General features: G+C 48.6%; 1 protein-coding gene across 5 annotated transcripts in view; it reads right to left on the bottom strand.

Annotated features, from left to right (window-relative positions):
* Positions 1-13259, bottom strand: part of PUM23 (pumilio 23) — a 108316-nt gene that overhangs the window by 70764 nt on the left and 24293 nt on the right. For all 5 annotated transcript variants that reach the window (XM_086526507.1, XM_086526508.1, XM_086526509.1 and 2 more), the window contains exons 2-3: positions 1061-1442; positions 677-967 (exon numbers count right to left, since the gene is read on the bottom strand). In XM_086526507.1, the coding sequence (XP_086382633.1) occupies positions 677-967; positions 1061-1442 (673 nt within the window). The remainder of the gene's footprint in view (positions 1-676; positions 968-1060; positions 1443-13259) is intronic.

Raw genomic sequence — 13259 nt, 5'->3', positions numbered from 1 at the left:
TGCAGAAACTAATATTTGGACATGCAACAATAAAAAAAACACAACACAAACACAGTATTTGCAGGTTCATGAGACACAGTCAGATTCTATAAATCAAACAGGCCTGCCATGAGAATCTACTATTGAGGCCAAAGCTATATATCAACAGCCCAATACATTATCAACCTCAGTTCGATCCAAAACCCTGAGCTGAACAAAAGTAAACTAAAAACCGCTTGCCAACTCATTAGTTCAGCACCATTAGCATGTAAGGCCCCTATAATACTGGACTTTCCAAATAAGTTCACCATTCTCTATCAACTTCTTCTCTTTCTGATCATGCTCATGGAGAGCACTGGGTGCTTTTTGAAAGAGGCTGTGCAATTCAAGGCATTCATTTGATGGCAGTTACCATTCATTTCCTTACACTGCTTAAGTTCTGAGAATTTTTTGTTATAGGCCTGAGGTTATGGTGAATACAAGCTGAAAATTGTACCTACATTCAACCATCACTAATTATTCTGTACATAGCTCAGTGCAGAAAACTGAGACAAACTCGTGATGCTTTCATGACATTTTGCTCAATATAGAGAAGTGTCAAAATTTGGTTTTTCAGAGGTCAAGACTATTCTTAAATTGTTATTTTTGACAGTAATGAATGAAGCAGTACAGTCTCTTGAAAGAAATTTTAACGTACTTGCAGCACTGGACTCGCAAAAGGATCCATGCATAGCTGAATTGTTCTCTCTTTAGCTGCCCCTAATATTCTCCTACTGAATAACTGCAAAAGATGTGGGAAAATCATGTCACCCTGCTTTATGCTGGCAGCTGGGTTTTCAGAAAGAGACAATCTGCTTGATAGACCACCTCCTCTAGACCCTTTATGTGAAAGCTCCAAAGTAACACCTGACAAAACGGACAAGAGGCTGCGCACAACATGTGAACCATAGCAATTGCAAATTACTTCCTCTATATTTTCACCCAGTACCTGCAATTATAAAAGCGACCATTTGGAAGCGGACTCAATTTATTATACAGACGTTTAATTCAAACAGCAGAATAAATGGCTGGTAGTACTTACCTGACAGATTATAGTAAAGGCTTGATCAAATGTCTTGAACCATGCAGCCTCTGTATCGTGCTCGTGAAGAATCACTGAGGCAGATTTTAGGAGGGCTTCTGCAACATGAGAACCTGCTGCATCAGTTGAGACCAAGAGAAAGGATGGACTCAATCTGTGAAGGAAAGATGCGACTTGTGTTGAATCACTAGAGAGAACAAGCATCTCTAGCACCCTGCTGCAGGATTTCTCACAAGCCAGCTCACACTCCTTTCCATGTGTCTCTTCTAGAGCATTCTCAATCAGGACCATTCTTTCTTCAGTATCTTCCACCTGAGTTCCAGTGCCCAAAAGGGAATTGATCTCTTCAAAATACTGTAGGGTCTCTGCGTCCACCTTCTTCCTGTTACAATGATACAGCAGCTTGCTCGGTATCCATGAACACGACGATTTCTAAAAATTAGATTAAAAGGCCTCACATCTTGGCCAAAAGAACAACGACAGGGTGTAGGGATAAAGACAGAAAGAAGGAACAGAGATATATTAACGTCTCTTAAAGGCTGAAAAAAATTTCCAAGAGACCAGAACAAAGTACACTGATGATGACTCGCACGATAGAATATAACAATAAATAAAGTATAATCCTTACTAAATCCCTGCTAGAGTAGGAATGAAAAAGCTCTTAAATGCCTCTAGAGATGTAGGCTACAACAGGCAAGTCATAGGAGTGATCTTTGCTCAGCTGAGTGTCTCCATCAGGGTTGCCTCAAGAGGGAGAGACCACTTAGTTGTCATGTATTATTCCTCAGATGGCGGGCAATGATGGCTTGAATCTGCTGATGGTGAGGGAGCTGTAAACAGGGTCATCGTGATCATGTATGTCTCGCTCTACAGATGGCAAAGAAATCATCAACAGCCATCACTATAAAGACAAACAAAGAAACTAACACAACAATGTCCAAACGAATAACAAGAACTTCAGTGGAGGCTTACAATTTGTCAAATGATTTCCGATTAAAATTAGAAGACTATAACAAGAACTTAAGCCAATCCTAATGATTCATCAACAAATGATTATCTAAAACCCAACTCTCGAGGATAGAAAGTGGCTGCAAAATTGGCTTGCATGATGGGGGCAACCGACAAAGAAGGGAAACACATAGCAGCCAAGGCACAGAGGGTATTAGAACGACCATATAAGGGGGAGTCGGAATCGAACAACACAGTGAGTCTTAACCCCTTTCAAAACATCAGTCATTGGTGCAGCTATGCGTGCAAAATTCCCTATATGCAAATTATATGCATGACACAGACTTAAAAATGAACACACATCATATGCTGTTTTAGGTAAATCCCAATTATGACCATGTTCTACCTTTGCAACGTCCAGCTTGAAACCGTTTGCAGAGATGATATATGTAAGGTGCAGCAGAAGTGAATGTTGAACTTTGCTCAAGATGAGTGCTCCGAACTGTGCTAAAGGGTTCCTTTTACTTACAGATGGGAGAGCCTTCCGTTCCTTTAGTGAGAGAGTGCAAATGATCACAAACAAAGTGGATAAACATTGTGAATGAAGGTATTGAGACTGAGAGATAGAGAGAGAAGAGAATACGACACTAGAAAGTTGTCAAACCAATTCACGAGCTCGCTGCTGCTAGCGCTCACCCACCCCGCCATCGCATCCTCTCCCCCCCCCCCCCCCCCCCCCCTTAGCTCGTGAGGCCCTGCTCCACCCCCCGCGTGCTGCCCACTGCCCCTGTTCTTGCTCCCGCACACCCGTGCTGCCCCAGCCCGCCCACACACACCCTACTCGCGCTTGCTCGCCCCCCCCCCCCCCTCATTTGCCTGCCCTCGCGCCCCTTTCGCCATCACTGCACCTGCCCACCCCTTGGCCTCAGCCCTCCGACTCACCCCCCCCCGGCTTCTGTTCTCTTTTCGCCTTCCGCCTGCCTGTAGGCTGTTTTTTCAGCTTGCTGGTATACGCCTCGACACCAACGCCCCTATCTTTTCTGCAGCAGACACAGAATGGCGGCCTCTGCTCCACCTCAGAGGGACTCCACAGAAGCCCCCTCGCCCGACACCGCGGAGCCAACCCTTCGACTTTGCTCTTTTGCCAGAAGAGCAAGCAAGCTTGATGGCCGAAGTGGAGTGCTTGCAAGCCACTTCGGTTATCTGTAAAATCATTGGCACTCGGCCCAGTCGGGGCGAAGTTCGGGATTTACTGTAGACCCGTCTTCTCTCCGATGTGGGCAAGATTACAAATGTCCAGATCCTCGGGAGAGGGTACTACCAGGTCGAGTTCAAGTCTGCAGATATGGCGACCAAAGTGATTTCGATGAGCCCGCTCGGCATCAGAGCAGCTAGAGCTTACTTCCGACGTTGGCATCACGGTTTCGACCCTAATACAGATGTGCTCGAGGAGGAGGCAGACTTGCCGATTTCTGTTTGCTTTCCAGGCCTGAGACGAAAGTACCATCCCCTCCTACCCAGGATTGGTTCCATGTTGGGGACAGTTTTGGAGTCTCCACGCACGGCAGCTTCAGTTGTGGCCAAGGCCGCAGGTCTACCTACTGTGCGGGTTCTTGTTCGTGACACACACTCCCTCCCCAAGGTGGTACTCCTGCCTAGGGTGAGTGGGGGATGGATTAGACAGAGTGTGGAGTATTTGGGTCTCCCGAACTAGTGTTTCATTTGCAGACAGATGGGCCATATGGCAAAGGCCTGTCCTCGCAGGAGACCTCAACCCACAGCGCATGCGCAGCCGCCCAAGGCTGAGCATGCCAAGCAGCCAGGTACACAAGTACACAAGATACATAGGCTGGTACTTCGACAAAGACTAGTGACCAGCCAGCTGATGGTTGGCAGCAGGTGCCTGGCCGCCGCCGTCAGGGGAGAGCTCACCCCACTGCTCCTCCTGGTGGCCGACCTGCTGCAGCTCAGCAGCATTGGGATCCGACTGGGAACCGTTTCGACCCCCTTTAGCAAGACCTGCCTGAGGAGGCCCCGTCCACTTCTGTTCCTCCACCACCGCCGCCTCCTCCCTCAGCCGCTGCCTCCCCCGCCTCCTCCCCCCACCTCCACTTTCGCCCCCCGCCCCTCCTCGATGGGGCCCACAGCCTCGTCTCCGGACCCCTCCGCCACTCCTCCTCAGACACAGGGTACTGGTCACGCTTCTGCCACGAGGCGTTCTCTTGGTAGTGCTTTCGCTACCAGCCGTGTGGCTCGTGAGGGACAGCCCCACTTGAGGCCGCCTTTTCTTGTGCTCAGTTCTCCCTTTGCAGCGATCCCCAGAGGTCTGACCAGCTTCGACATTCACACACGTTGGAATTTCTTCGATTACAGCTTCACTCGGTTTCTGGGTGATTCCTCTTCCGACTTGGAGGAGGCCAGCTTTCGAGTCCACGTCCACTTTCTTGCAGCTAGAGGCAGTGAGGCCCTGGACACAACGGTGGGTTTCTCCTTTCCGTTGTGTGGTAGGCATACCACGGAGTGGACCCAGCACACAGTCCTGGATTGGCTCTTGACACAGGCTATTGAGTTCTCACATCACACAGGGGACTTAGCAGTGACAGATCTGGTGCAGACACTTTGGCCTTCAGTGTGACACCTCCAGATGCAGCAGGTTGCAAGCACATTGTGGTACACTTGTTTGCTCACACTCAATGCCCTCCGTGTTATGTTTTTGTGCATGAGGATTCTTGGACAGAGGATGTAGCCCTTCGGGCTGCACGCTCGGCTTGGGCCTGGGCGGGACAGTCACTTCTTGCACGCTTGTCTAGAGGTCGTTCGGATGCGGATTAATCCCCATCCAAACCAGCCTCAAAGATAGCGAGGTTGGTTGTTGTTGCAGCATCTGTTTTCTCTCACTGACTCCATGAGGTTCATCTCATGGAATGTGCAGGGATTAGGAGGGCCCCAGTTTCAACGATAGAGGGGTCGGCTGCGTCAGGAGCTGCAGAGATGCCTTGTGGGTGATGAGATTGACATTCTTATGGTGCAGGAGCATCATCTTTGTGAGAGCCGCATTCGGCGTTGTGGTCAGATTTTGCGTGGTCGCTATGAGACTTTTTGGTCAGCTGCTTTTGGACCTGGAGGCATCCAGGGTGGGTTATGTATGACTATTGCGGAGTCTCTACAGCACGCCATTGTGGGCAGAGGGATTATTGTGCCAGGTAGGGCTCAGTGGATCACTATGCAGGTTCAGGGTTGCCTTGTGGGGTTCCTATATGCGCCCAATGTGGCAAGTGCACGAGCAAAGTTTTGGTCATAGATTGTTGAGTCTCTGCCGCAAGCAGAGCAGTGGTGCATTGGGGGTGACTTCAACATGTTGGAGGACCCTTCTTACAGGATTGGTGGTAGCCACGCTACTATGCAGGGAGTTGAGCTGGCAGCTTGGGAGAGGTTTTGTATGACTCTGAGGGTTTCGGATGTGTGGCATCACTCTAGCTTTTTGAGGCCCCCAGACAGCCTGGCCTTCTCTTGTTCGGACTGCAGAGTGGGAGGAGTGAATCTATTGCGGATAGATCGCTTCTACACAAGTGACTTTTTCTATGACTCAGGTGGGACAATTGGCATCCTGGCAGGGACTTCCTTCTTGGACCATGCACCAGTGATCCTCATAGTGACAGATAGGCAGAGGCGGGGGAGCACGATGCTACGCATCCTTGAGAGGGTCTTGCTGGACTTTGCACTCAGAGAGCCAGTAGAGGCTCTTTGGACAGAGAGCTTGGACATGCAAGATTCTCCTACTGACAAAGTGGCCTCAGGACTAGCTCGGCTTAGTCGTTTCTTTCTCCAGGAGTCCTTGACTCGCCTGACTGCAATGAGAGAGGAGCAACGTCTCAGACGGGGCGTTGCTTCCTTGCAGAGGATGCAGGAGGAGCATCCAAACAGTCCTTGGTTGGAGTAGTAGTTACAGCAGGCTCGCCAGGAGCTTGGTAGCACAGAGGAGCGGCACCATGAGTTTTCTTTTCACCGATAGGCATCTCAGTGGATGCAGGTGGGTGACAGAGTGCCTGATGCTTTCTTCGAGGCAGTGGGACCTCGGCATACGCATGCCAAGGTCAGTCAGTTGAGGAGGCCCAACGGGTCAGTTGCTTCTAAGCCAGAGGACATGCCTGCAGTTGCTACTGACTTTTATCGTGAGTTACTATCTACAGAGCCTCAGTCAGAGAGTCAGGATGCATGCAGGGAGCAGGTGTGGGCACAGATGCCTTGCCTTGTGACTAAGGAGATGCGCCAGAGACTTGAGCTTCCACTTCAGCTTGAGGAATTGCACACGGCTCTTACTGCACTCCCCCGTGATAGCTATGCAGGTGAGGATGGCTTGACTCCTAATTTTTTCTTGGAGTACTGGGACTTGCTTGGCCCTGATCTCTGTGGTGCTTTCCAGTACATCTTGCACACGAGAGATGCCTGACAGCATGAGTGAGGGTCTAATCTACCTCATTCCCAAGGAGGGTGGCTCCTTGGATGAGATTCGACAGTGGCGCCCCATCACCATCCTCAACTCAACCTACAAAATTCTCGCCAAGGCTCTGAGTTTGAGGATCCAGCCACTTCTAGAGACCCTTATACATGGGACCCAGACTGGTTTTGTCGAGCGTAGTATCCTTGACAACATCTTTACTTTTTGGGAGGCTTCTGCCCTAACAAGGCTTCGTGGTGACGATCTGGTGATTCTTCTTCTCGATTTTGAGAAGGCCTATGACAGAGTTGACTAGGACTGTCTGGAGGGCACTCTATGCAGGATAAGCTTCTCAGATGCTTGGATCAGAGGGGTATCAGCTTTGTACAGATGAGCACACAGTCAGGTACTTTTGTTAGGAGGTAGAGGCGATCGTTTCATGCTCACATGTTCGGTCAGGCAGGGCTGCCCTCTTACCCCTTTCCTCTTTCTGTTCTATGTTGAGGCGATGAGCAGGTTCTTGGTGTCGCAGCAGGTTGGTTTGCGGGGCTTAGCACTTCCTATTCGGGGAGATGAGCTATTGGACGTTGAGTTTGCTAACGACTTAGTCTTGTACTTGGATGGCCAGGAGGCCAACCTTCACAAGTGTGAGCAGGCTCTTGAGACCTTCTGTTGTGCATCTGGCGCACTGATCAACTGGAGAAAGACAGTGGCTTTCTCGGTTGGTAGTGCTCCTATGCCCGATTGGATGCCAGGTGAGAGTTTTAGGTGGATTCCCCCAAGGACTGCAGTTCGGTACTTGGGCTGTAAAGTTGGTCTGGACTTGTCTCCAGAGCAGCAGATTGCTCCCCTCCTCCTGTCTATCAGGAGGAAGTTGTTACACTGGAGCTCAGCGCTACTTTCTTTGGCTCGCAAAGTAGTAGTGGCCAACCAGGTGTTGTTGGCGACTATGTGGTAACATCACTTCTTGTTGGATCTTCTCGAGCTCTTGTATCAACCAGGTAGAGAGGCTGATCAGGAACTTCCTTTGGTCAGGACGTGACACTCGGATAGCCCGAGCCAAAGTGGCTTGGCAGGTCATCACTCTTCCTTGTCCACAAGGAGGGCTTGGGATCATTGAGCCAGCACAACAGAGCAGAGCCCTTCTTGGGAAGTTCATAGTCAGAGGACTTCCAGGTGTGGAGCCCTGGAAGGAGTTCTTGCTACAACGGCTTCGTGCTAGGGTGCCTCAGGCTGGAGGCCCCTGGAGACCTTCGACCAGATGGATCTTCACAGAGATGCGCAGAGTTGGTTTGAGCAGGAGACTGGAGGACCGCTTCGCTGTGAGTTTGCTTCGATCTTGGGAGCACTTGCGGCGAGGCCTGGAGTAGTGACAGCCTACTTGCACGATGGAGCGCCTACTACAGCCCCTTGTTTGGAACCCCATGGTTAGCACTCAGAGAGGCCACTTGGTTGGTAGTCGGCCTCATGTTTTCTGGGGTCCCATGGCAGTGGTTCCAACGCGCTCTTTAGGTGACTGGTTAGAGTTATCAGGCTTGTCAGAGGAGTTGCAGGGTTTCCAGTTACAGGGCACGAGAGGGGTACAGAGCATGTGCCAGGACATCTCAGAGGCAGTTCCAGCTGAGTGGCTCACACCTCTCGAGCTAGTAGCACCCAGGTGGATGGGAGCCTTCACACGGCTGGAGGTTCTCATCTCAATCCGGGCCTGCTTAGAGACTGTTCCATCCCTTTTTTTTGAGTTACAGGGTGAGGGACGCTTACAACGAGTTGCATTAAAGGCCCCACAAGTGGCAGAGTGTTGTTTTCACAGGATCCGAGTGGTGGGCATCTGTGGGAGGACTTGTGTCATCGATCCTGACCCAGCAGCTCTTGAGATTGGACACTGGAGACTGTAGGCTTGGGAGTGTTGTCCACTGGCACGAGTACAGTGGGATCCTGGAGAGTGGCTTTGGAGGGACCCTTTCTCTTCTGCAGACCACCCAGGTGTACCGTTCTTTCAGTGCATTGTTCGACCGGGACGTCACATACTAGCAGCACAGAGAGAGGCTCGCCCCGCTGCAGCACCTCATTGGCAAGAGGAGGGTCTCACAGCTGAGTTCTTGGCAGCCATTTGGGAGAGGTTGTGGGACTCCAGAGAGCCGAGGCGAGTCACCTTGTTTCAATGGCTGGTCGCACATAGAGCTACAGCAGTTGGGAGCTCGCTAGTGCATAGTGGTCTCTTGGCCACATGTGCAGCTTGTGACCATCTTGTGGAGAGTCAGCGTCACTGTCTTTGGGACTGTCCTTTGGCATAGCAGGTGTGGCTTCGTGTTCTTCGGCTGATGCCTACTCTCTCCACGGCTCGACAGTACACTTGGGGAGAAGTGGCTTGGTCCACCCTCACGGGCCCGCCACTTCAGTTTGAGCTATCTTCCACCAGCAGGATGATAGTGATGTAGGGGGGGCAACCTACACTCCAGCCTGCCACAGAGCTTACTCCACAGGAGTGGTGCAGTGAGAGAGAGGAGTGTTGGGAGCTCATCAGTGGCCTGACACTCTGGTTCATCTAGCGGGCCCATTGCTTCCGCATCTTTGAGGCTCGCCCTGTGCCACCAGAAGAGACTATTCGTGATCTTTGGCTATAGCTGATCCACACTCTCAGAGGACAACTCGAGAGACTACAGGGCAGCTCCGACCGCATGCGGGAGCGCAAAGAGGCTTTCCTTCGACTCTGGCGTCCTGGGCCTTTCTACACCATGGTCCAGGGTGTACTCCGATGGCAATACCGACCACCTGTGTGGCTTTTCCCTCCTCCCATCTCTTGATTTAGCCTCATTGTACATATGTTGTTTTTTCATTGGGAGTCTCCCCATCATGGTTGTTGTAGCCCTCTCTTGAAGAGGTGGTTGTAGCTCTATGGGCAATTTCATTAACTAATAGAAGAATCTTTTTCGCGGAAAAAAAAGAATGTTGTCAAACCCTCCTCCAAGGGCCCCTGTCTCAATGGCGAGAGAAGTCTATGCTATTGATTGCACAAATATGATACAAGGTGTTGATGCAAGTACTTGATCCTATGATGCAATGAGGATCTAAGTCAGAGACGACGGTGACGACGAGGGCGGAGACGACGAGGACGGCGGCTGGCTGAAAACGCTAACTTCAAGGCTGCAATTGATGCTCTATCTGGGCTGAAATCGCTGGAGTCTTCTGCTAGGAAAAACACTAGATAAGCCTGCTGAAAATGCTGTTTTAGGTCTGCTGAAAATGCTGGTTCACCATGCTGAAAAACGCTGGTTTAAAGCTGTGTAAAACGCTGCTGTATCTGGCTGCTCTTATCTGCTGAAAACACTGGATCAAACTGCTGAAGCAGGCTGTCCAAAAACGCTGGTCTAAAGGCTGATCTGCAAACACGGCGAAGGCTGGTTTGCAAACGCTGAATGCAAAGGAAATCTTGGCGGCGACGGCGATGGTACTTGATGAAAAAACGCTGGTCTTGCTGAGGAGAAATCTATAGAGCCTGCAGACTCTGCCTGTGCTCTCTTGGTTTCTTCTGCTTCTCTGAGTGACTTCCAGTTTTCTTTTATATTAGCTTAGCAAATTTGCCCTACCCAGTTTCCCAACAAAGTCACTTATTAATAATAAGTGAAAAATGGCTAAAATAGGGAAAATGGGTTCTGTGCACTAAAAAATGTTCATGATGGCTACTGCTGTAATGTTGATGATCATGTTGTGTGCAACCAGAGGATATGCAACTACTAAGTGTCTGGACATGCACGGCCTGCGCACAGGCTCACAAAGGTGCCAGAACACTTCCTAAGACGACATGAAACCTGGACTTGGAAGTAGCTTGTCCACATGTACATAGGGTTAAATGTACACGTGACAGTATAGCCTAGAGAAGTAACCTCAATCAGAAAAAAATCCGACTTCTTAGCTACAATATACAGCTGGCACTCATCTATACAAGCTAAAATCTTCACAACGTTCCGTTCATGTTGTTCCCATGATGTAGAAAAAATGAGAATGTTAGCAAGGTCAATCTCAAGAGTAGGTACCATCAGGTAAGGGTATTCAAAGGAGACATCTACAAGACTGCCTTCAGAACCGAGCGAGGGCAATGGGAGTATGTTATTATGCCTTTTGGATTGATAGGCACCGTGGGTACTTTCAATTGTCTCATGGTAGGTGACATGATTAGCATGTGTGTGCTCATCATCGGTAGCAAGATGTGCAGTGAAAGTGATTGATGGTGAATGCTTAGGACGAGTGCTCAATGGGTACTCTAGGTTCCTTTCATTTCATGAGAGAGATGTGCAAAGACTAAGAAGAAAAGAGAGAATACTGTGAGTGAAGATTCTAAGTGAAAAAAAGAGAGAGAGAGAGAGAGAGAGAGAGAGAGACTAACACCAGATGGGATCCTAAACCCCCTCCAAGGGCCCCTCTCCCTATCGCTAGAGAGGTATTTGCTTTAGATTGCACAAATGTTGATACAATGGTCCTAGATGCTAAGATGCTAATGGGATCTAACCCTGTGTGCATTTGGACAAGCTATAACTCCTACTTCTAGGGTTTAGGGTAGCCTAGAGCCTATACGTAAGACATGCATGTCCAGGCACTTTAGCGTAGTTGCATACTCTCTGATTGCCCATGAGCACAACCAGTGTCTACTAGGTGTAGGCACTACATTTTAGCTAGCCAGGTTTTTTATTGGCATTGCCCAACCCAACTTAAATTCCATATATAAGTGACCCTAGGGGTACTCTCAGTACAAGCACCAAGTATTGCAGTACCTCAGTATGCTAGCATTTTTCACCAACATATCTAGCACAAATGGCGTTTTTGCCTAGCATCAGCCTGCCGCACCTGATTCAGCCCGCATTACCAAATCAGCCCTAGCATTAGCAGTTTTCAGCCATAATGTCCTGCCAGCGTTTTCAGATTCAACCCTTAGATCAGCAAGCATTCAAAGTCGGCCATAGTAGATCAGCCATACCTCGTTGACAGTTGTAGATCCCATTTGTTCCACTAGTGTTTTTGCTTTCAGCCCTTAGCCTCTCAAATCCAAGCATCCGTATCAAAGATCCCATCAGCATCTCAGTATCTAGGACCATTGTATTAGCATTTGTGCAATCTAAAGCAAATACCTCTCTAGCGATATAGAGGGGGACCCTTGGAGGGGAGTTTGGGACCCCAATTGGTGTAAGTCTCCTCTCTCTCTCTCTCTCTCTCTCTCTCTCTCTCTCTCTCTCTCTCTCTCTCTCACAGTATCTCTCATCTCTCTCTTAGTCTTTGCACATCTCTCTTATGAAATAGAAGGAATCTTGAGTACGCACTAAGCACTCATCCTGAGTTATCACCACAAATCACTTCCGTTGCACATCACATGTAAGCTTGGTTTTCAGCTTATGAGTTTTCCTAAATTTTTGGCAAGTTCCAACCCTTTTTCAAAGTGTCTAGAAAGCTTAGGCGCCCCCATCTGCTCCTAAATCTGGCATCAGTGACTCTCTCTCTCCCTCGTCTGGCGTGGGAAGCAAGCCAGAGTCTCTCTCTCTCTCTCTCTCTCTCTCTCTCTCTCTCTCTCTCTCTCTCTCTCTCTCTCTCTCTCTCTCTCTCTCTCTCTCTATACTATTCTTGCAGGGGGAAAGCAACCAGAAGTCCCTATTCTTGCCAGGCTTCTAGGAACTATAAAACCGATCTCTCTATGACTCTCTAGCATTAGAGAAAACAAGGTGCCCTCAGCCCCTGGTACTGCAGATTTCAACCACCGAGAAGACGTTGCAGACGGCCCCTACGGCTGCCCTAAGTGCACCAATTGACGTCGAGACCAAGTAGACGAGTTCCATCGCGAAGAACTGCCATCAAAAATTGTTTCCATCGCGATAACTTGCTGTTTTCCTCAGTTTTCAGCCCGTAACGTCATAGACATGGCTGATTTACAAGAAGGAACCCAAGAGTACACATCTTCTATGTGCAGGATTGGAAGAGGAGTTGTTTTCCAAGTTTCGAGTCTTCACAGGTGATGAAACAGGCCCGTAGACTCACTAGAGCAAGGTGGTACCATACGTAATGTACGGTACGTATCTGTACGTACTGTACGTCATTCCGTATGGATAAATTTTTTATTTACGTAAAAATACGTACCTTTGTAAAAAACCAGTAATGAGAGAACATTTTTTTTTTAAATTCTATTATTCATTAGAGATTAAGAAAATGTATATCATGCAAACTACTTGGGGACACATTACTACACATTATCAACTCTAGATTCACTAGCCAAGTACCAAGTAACGATCGCGTAAAACATACATTAAACATTTGTATCTGGTGACAAAAGAACAATGAAAAACCTTCCAAGCATTCAATGAAAGTACCTGCTAACAATTGAACAATGAAAGTAGAGCATACCTAAATAAAAACACCCTGCTGAAATATGTGAAAATGTCTGGACCGTGGTTGCTGCCATGAGGCCGCCAAAAAAAGAAACACCGTACAATAGGATCAATCTGTGTACAATACACATCAGTACGGACGTGCCGTACAGTACGGATCAGCACGTACGGACTGATCCAACCTTGCACTAGAGGACGGTAGACTTTAGCTTTCACCCGATCTTTACATTGATAACTTTACTTGAACTATATGACACAAAGGAACTTCACAAATAATCATGTGATTGGAATTAACACTTCAAACAAAAATACAGCTTGGCAGCCCATAGTAACACATGCTGAGCTTGGAAAATAACCTTTCCTTGCCCTTCATCTTCTTTAACCTTGCTTTTTCAAACGTAAGAGTACACAATCACCACGTGAAAACAACAATTCAAGTCGGGGA

The sequence above is a fragment of the Adiantum capillus-veneris genome, chromosome 13 (genome assembly GCF_014529385.1).
Source record: "Adiantum capillus-veneris isolate H3 chromosome 13, ASM1452938v2, whole genome shotgun sequence".
Classification (NCBI taxonomy): Eukaryota; Viridiplantae; Streptophyta; class Polypodiopsida; order Polypodiales; family Pteridaceae; genus Adiantum; species Adiantum capillus-veneris.
This window is presented reverse-complemented; position numbering and strand designations above follow the sequence as displayed.